Source organism: Populus alba, chromosome 11 (genome assembly GCF_005239225.2).
Source record: "Populus alba chromosome 11, ASM523922v2, whole genome shotgun sequence".
Lineage (NCBI taxonomy): Eukaryota > Viridiplantae > Streptophyta > Magnoliopsida > Malpighiales > Salicaceae > Populus > Populus alba.
In genome coordinates, this window is record NC_133294.1 from 1,333,160 (window position 1) to 1,340,378 (window position 7,219).

The window sequence follows — 7,219 nt, forward strand, 5'->3', positions numbered from 1 at the left end:
AGCCGTCAAGTGGGCTGAATGGACCTGCCGTTGGTAGCCTCTCCAATATGTCTCTTTTACAAGGACAAGGACATGACGAATAGTTGATGCCCTCCAACATGTAACTTTTACAAGGACAAGGACTTGACAAATAGTTGACGTTTTATTCTATCAACTTTATTTTATTCTTATAAGAGTAATAAATAAGAATTCACCTTTATTATATGTTCTTATAATAGTTCCATTCTATATACCAAACAAGCAAAACACAGATACTAATTTACTTTTATTTTTAACAAGGAATAGTTCTTTATAGGGTTCTCAAACGGCTTAATTAAGAAAAACTGCAAGCTAGTTTGTTTCTTTGTAGTCATCTCTCTGGAAACAAGTTTTCTTGTTGACTTTAATTTTACCAAGAGCTGGCTATAGCAGCATTCCAATCATTTTGTTAAAATTATGAATACACCTAAAGAAGACTTTAGAGATCAATTCAAGAAAACACTACAAACTATAATTTAGTACTAAGTTAAGTTAGGAAAGTTATAGAGAAATCAAACAAACACCAGGAATATTCTAGAAATGAAAAAATGCTTGTCCACAATTCAAAGAACTTCGGAATTTTATAAGATTTCAGCAAGTTCTATGGCTGGAAAGATTGTTTCATTTAGATTGGTTAAGAAGGCTATAAATAGCCATGCAACCATCACTTGTAAGGTAAACTAAAAACTATGCTAAGCTTAAAACCTTTGTCCTAAAACTCTCCTCCTTGTATTATATTTCCTATCAACAAAGATTTTGCTTTGTATATCCTTCAACCATTTCCAAATTACAACTAAAAATCTTAACCATCAAACTACTTTCATTTCAACCCCTAATCACTAAAATCTCCTAAACTACCATCATCCTCTAACAGTGGTCAGAGCCCAATTGATCGTAAGGGGGCATTAGAGTCTTTATGGCCACCATAAATTCATCACAATCTATCTTTGTGTCACTTCCTATTTTTGATGGTGGAAACTATGATTTGTGGGGAAAAAAAATGGAAACACTCTTCAGGTCTCAAAATCTTTGGGACATTGTTAAGAATGGATCTGGGGAGCCAAAAAATATCTCTACTCTAGAAGAAGCACAACGGAAGGAGTTAGAGGTGAAAAAGCAGAAGGATGCTAGTGCCCTTTATTTGATTCAACAATCACTGGCCAATACAATTTTTCCTAGGATTACTAAAGCTTCAACAGCAAAGCGAGCATGGGATATGTTGCAAGAGGAGTTTCGCGGCGATTCTGAGGTATGCACCATTAGACTCCAAATACCACGAAGAGAGTTGGAAAATATTAAAATGAAAGATTTTGAGATTGTTAAAGATTATCATGGAAGAATTAAAGTAGTTTTAAATCAAATGAGATCTATAGGAGAAAATATTATTGATCAAAGGGTTGCTGAAAAATTTCCAATCAATCTTACAAGAAAATGACTCTATGGTTACTACTATAGAGAACAATCAAAAGATTTAACAATCTTGTCAGTAGCTGAACTAATAGGTTCTTTAGAAGCACATAAGAAAAGACCCAGTACTACGAAGAAGACTCTATTAAGAGTGCTTTTCAGTCTAAGCTTAATGTAAGGTCTCATAAATCTAGATATAATACCGAAAATTAATGGATCTGCAACGATATTTTGTAATAATAAGTCAATCATTTCTATGATAAAAATTATTGTATTCCATAACAGCACAAGCACATATCAATCAAATATTATTTTTTATAAAAACAGTTGGCTATAAAGAAATCGATTTTAAATATTGCAAGACTAAAAAACAATTAGTAGATATCTTCATAAAAGCCCTTTCATGAGTTAAGTTTGAGGCACTACAAGACCAAGTTGTATCAGTGAAGTATATTAAGGATCTTCCTTAACGGCCCTCATCTCTTTAATGGGAGCGTATTATTTATAATATTCTCGATTATTATAAAAAAAAAAGTAAAATATATTAAGGAGAAGAATTAAATTATTAATGCACTTAAAGCATATTCCAGAAGTCAATTCTAGAAAATACTATAAACTACAAGTTTGTGCTAAGTTAAATTAGGAAAGTTCTAGAGAAATCAAATGAACACTATAAAATGTTAAGAATTCTCATCCACAATTCAAAGAACTCTAGAATTTTCTAGTGAATTGGCTAAGATTCTTGCAAGTTCTATTGATGGAAAGTTTGACTAAATTGTTCCATTTAGGTTGGTTATGAGGGTTATAAATAGCCATGCAACCATCACTTGTAAGGTAAGCCAAAAATTATGCTAAGCTTAAAACCTTTTTTAAAAAAATTCTTCTCCTTGTATTATATCTCCTATGAACCGAGTTTTTGCATTGTGAATCCCACATCCTTCAACTATTTCCAAACTATAAACTAATTTTTTTTTTTTTTACTAATCTACTACAACTAAAAACCTTAACTATCAAACTATTTTCATTTCCATCCCTAATCACTAAAACCTCTAAATTAGCACATTTCCATTACTAAAAGGTATGTATGTGCATGATATATTTGCAGTTCTCTTTGAGTGTTTACTTCCTAATTTTGTTTTCTATTATATTAATGATCGGTATTCTGAGTTGAGATTGTTCATTAACAATAATTAATTACATAATTTTATGTAGACAGCAGAGATAAAAGTGGAAGCACCTTATGGAGCTGCCATGAAAGGAGATTGGCAAAGGCTGATTGACTACTATCGAGAACATTTCGGAAAAATCAACAGTCCAGTTACGCCCTCTAAGGATACTGTACTTCATCTAGCTGTGCAATTCAAAACAGAGCAACCACTTAAAGCTTTACTTGAAATCTTGAAGGAAAGATCTTTGCCTGAGGCATTTCTCAAGAAAGGAAACAAATTTGGAAATACGGCTCTTCACGAGGCAACCATCCATGGCAATTATGAGGCTGTAAGGATATTGGTAGAACGTTGTCCAGACCTAATTACCATTTCAAATCAGTTCGGTGAAACCCCATTGTTTACAGCTGCTGGATTTGCTGAGACAGAAATAGTGGAGTTTTTAATCAGATCCAAACCAGGACAATGCGTGGATGATGATGGCCTTCTATTACCAATTCACAGCCGGAGAACGGTAGATTACCTGTCCATCCTTAGCGCTGCTATCATAGGGCAAAAGTTTGGTAACAATTCCTCTCTTTATTGAATTCTCAAATTTAAAAGTATACATACATAAGATATTGTATAATTTTTGTCTTCCTAATTTCATGAATGCAGAAACAGCTTTACTGTTGCTAAAACTGGATAAATCGCTCGCTAGCATGAAGGACAAAAATAAAATATCTACTCTTCAACTTCTAGCCGAAATGCCAACCGATTTTGAGAGTGGATTTCAGTTGGGCATATTTGAAAGACTCATCTACTGGTGTATGCCTACTCCAACCACATTATTAGACCTTACAATATTGTCTACACATTCCTGTTTGAATACCATGGACATACACATACATATATATGTAATAATTTGAACTCTAAATTATGTTGCAGGCCTTCCTGTTCCACATCGCTGCGAGGTAAAATTAAAGGTAAAATCAAAGGTAGAAAGTTGCCGCCGGGCAAGGAAGGAGGTGGGAGATCTTGAGAGCGGTCGCGGGAGGAACTCAGGAGATCTGGGGAGTGACTCGGAGAGGAATCAAAGAGGAGGCCTACTCAACTATTTAAAGGTCCTTAAAGGTATTGGACACAAATGAGGCCAGTTCTCCTTTATATATCAAGATTAGATCATAAGAATTTGAAATTTAATCATGGCTTGACCCAATAAAGAGGTTTTGGTTCACATCCTATTTTTAGATGCTTACGCAAATAATCCTTGTGAGTCATCAGAGATAGAGCGTCTTCCTAAAAAAAATATATAAAAAAAACAAAAAATATGTCGCTCACTTTTATAGTGGCACGACTTAGATGCACTTCTCCTACTATCTGATTTCTTCTTTTGTTGTTGTTTTGTTTTCTATATGATAATTTAGCATGTCTCTATTTTTTCACCTTTTACTATCATTATTAACATTTCTTTCCATTTCATAATAATGTCAAGTTCTCATCCATGTTTAATTTCATTCCCTTTCGCACGAGCATGATGTAGGATGTTGGCTAGAAAGAATCTGGAACCAGAAAAGAGAGCATGTATTTGCTTTGACATTCGCCGAAAGCCTAATAAAGAAAGATGAGTCATTGAAAAGTTTCACCATAACAAAGGAAGACCAAAATAAAGAAGAAGAAGATGAAGAAGAGCAAGAAATGTGTGGGGGGGGAAAAAAAGGAGAAAAAACTTCTGAAATCACTAGCATTGCAAAAGAAACTGAAAGAGCAGAAACTTCTGAAATCACTAGCAATGCAAAAGACAGTGTAAGAGCACAAACTTCTGGATCGATATTGTCATCATTAACTACTAAAAAGGAGATCCCATTGTTTACTGCAACTAGAAGGGGAATACAAGAGATTGTGGAGCTGATAATAAAACTACATCCTCATGCTATTGACCAGCGCGATGAAATGAATCGGAGCATTTTGGATGTGGCCGTCATGTATCGCCAGAAAAAGATCTTTGATATTGTGAAGGAAAAGAAAATACCAATGGCTAGAATACGTCGAGTTGTTGATAAAAGCGGAAACACATTGTTGCACCATGTTGCAGATATGAAGAAAAACAGTGGAGTAACCAAGCCTGGGCCTGCACTCCAACTTCAGGAGGAGTTGAAATGGTTTGAGGTGAGCCCTTTTCATCCCTTTGTCTTTACTAGATACAAGTTTTACAGAAACCGTTAAACGGTAAAAAGATTCCTCTCCAAGACGCGAGCAATAAAACTTGAACTTAATTAAGACGTCAGGCTGAACTAGTTTTCCTAACCAACTACTTAGGGAAAAACTTCAATATTATTCACAAAAAAAAAAAGAACTATCTGCGCTCTAGTAATAACATTTCTGTAATTCGTAGTTTTATTTAGCACTAACAATCATATTTATCTCCCAATTATTGCAGCGAGTGAAAGAGGAAATTCCTCCTCATTATATCCCGCTTCTGAACAATGATAGAATGACTGCAAGAGAGTGCTTCGAAATTTCGCACGAGATGCAACTGAAACAAGCACAAAAATGGATCAAGGAAACAGCTCAGTCTTGTTCAACTGTAGCTGCACTTGTTGCTACTGTTGTCTTTGCTGCTGCCTATACGGTGCCCGGAGGTTCTGATGAAAAAGGCAAGCCCAACTTCATCAACTCTCCCTATTTTCTGATTTTCACTGTCTCTGATGTTGTCTCCTTAGCAAGCTCCTTGACTTCGCTTGTGGTGTTTCTCTCTTTGCTGACCTCTCCATTTGAGCTACAAGAATTCCACATCTCTCTTCCTCGAAAACTTGTTGTTGGCTTCTCCTTCCTCTTCTTTTCTGTGTTAACGACCATGCTATCCTTTGGGGCAACAATTTTGATACTCATTCAGACAGAGAGGAAGTTGACAACATTACTCCTTTCCATTGCTTCATTCCTTCCTGTCTTAATATTTGGAATATTGCAATTCCGTCTGTATGTCTCCTTTATGGGCTTTACATTCAACATTCTCAAGAAAAACTGGATAGCTCATCTATCGTTTCTTGGCCCTTGCCTACAATGGAGGGAAAAGCGCGGTCCCAAGAAGAAGGAAAAAAGCTCGACTTGATTAATATTGGAGACTAAAGTGGCACAGAGGTTTTTCCTTTTTATTGTTGGTTTGCACCTCTACTATTGATCACTATATATTAAGTGTTACAGAAAGTTTGATTGTTCAATTTCGTGATATTTATGAGGTTGCGCTATCCTCAATGATGGCCTTAGAAGTCAGTATGTGTTATATATAGTGTGTAACAGGTTCTGGTATGAAGTTAGGACTAAAATCTTGCTTCAATCGGTTACTTGTAGTAAAATTGGGTGTAAGTTTATGGTTATTATTATTAATGGATATCTCTCTTCGATTTTTTCAGTCACCTACAAGTTCGTTTTCTCAATCAGCTTGTGGGGGGCTATTTATTGTATTCCACGGCACAACTAGGTATTTCAAGGATCTTGATACAAGAGATTTTGATCAATCCGAAATAGATTTATTGTATTGAGATTATATGGGTAGCATAATATATATAGAAAAGTTCAAACCTAAAAAGAGATAAATTCACTAAACAACTTATCTGACGAAAATATCTATAACTTTTAATTTAATTATTTAATGTCTTAAACTTTTTTCGAAGATTCTTTATGCTGTTTTTATTGTGTTAGCTGGATATAACCACCAAAGCTCAAATTACTCTCCAAATTAGGCTCAAAGTTGCTCTTTTATTCAATTTTATTATTAATTTTCCTAGTTAATTTTGAAAATTTTAGCATGATATCTAGTGTTTATGGTATTTTTTATTTGAATTAGAATTCTGATTGTTTTTGCTTTTAAAAGTCAATTTAAAACCTATTTAAAAGGTTGTGATATCTATTTTGAAAGCAACCTATTAGGAAAAAAAATTCAATAATATCACTAATTGGTGTGCTGACATATCTTTTGCACCTATATTCTTTACGTCTCCATAATTGCATCACACATGCCTCAAAGGCTTTCACACAATGCACAACCATGGCTAACTAATGGTTTATCCTCTGTAAAAAGCACTAGATAGAATTGATGATGATCATCGATTCCTTCACTAATAATACATGTTCTTTTCCAAAAAGAAAGTTCAAAGACTAGGTTTATAAATACACTTAGTCCATGATCTAACTTGGTTTATATTAGATCATGGGCTGAGTGATACTAGTTATGATAGTCGTCTAATATGTAAGAAGTATTTTATCTTAAAGAAATAGACTGAAAGAGAACTTATATACTGTTAAATTCATGATGAAACCTCTTGGTCTAGGATATCAAAAACTTGACATGTGTCCAAACCCTTACATGTTATACTACTCCAAAAATGCAGATTTTACAAAGTACAAAACTTGTGAGCATTCTCAGTATAAATTCAAAACTAGTAGGGGAAGGACTCTTATCGCACATAAAAAACTAAGATACTTTCCAATCACTCCAACGCTGCAAAGCTTATTCATGCCTTCAAAGACTTTTAAGCACATGATATGGTGGATATGGAGTCATGGCGCACCCTTCCAATGGTGAAGCTAGGAAACAATTACGTCTTGGGTTATGTACAGATTGATTCAATCTATTGGGTCATTTTTTG

The 7,219-nt window shown here is 34.5% G+C and overlaps 1 protein-coding gene across 1 annotated transcript; it reads left to right on the forward strand.

The window, feature by feature from the left end:
- The first annotated feature begins 708 nt into the window (after positions 1-708).
- LOC118055938 (uncharacterized) lies at positions 709-5,986 on the forward strand. The gene is made up of 6 exons (XM_035067970.2): positions 709-1,267; positions 2,638-3,154; positions 3,249-3,398; positions 3,519-3,704; positions 4,114-4,739; positions 5,011-5,986. Exons 1-6 carry the CDS (start codon positions 935-937, stop codon positions 5,680-5,682), a joined length of 2,484 nt encoding a protein of 827 aa, XP_034923861.1. The 5' UTR covers positions 709-934; the 3' UTR covers positions 5,683-5,986.
- Positions 5,987-7,219: the final 1,233 nt, after the last annotated feature.

Bases quoted from the DNA above. Each gene is read 5' to 3' on its own strand.
- LOC118055938 (XM_035067970.2), top strand. From the start codon at position 935: ATGGCCACCATAAATTCATCACAATCTATCTTTGTGTCACTTCCTATT. The intron at 1,268-2,637 runs GTATGCACCATT...AATTTTATGTAG, and splicing joins AGTTTCGCGGCGATTCTGAG to ACAGCAGAGATAAAAGTGGA. The intron at 4,740-5,010 runs GTGAGCCCTTTT...CAATTATTGCAG, and splicing joins AGGAGTTGAAATGGTTTGAG to CGAGTGAAAGAGGAAATTCC.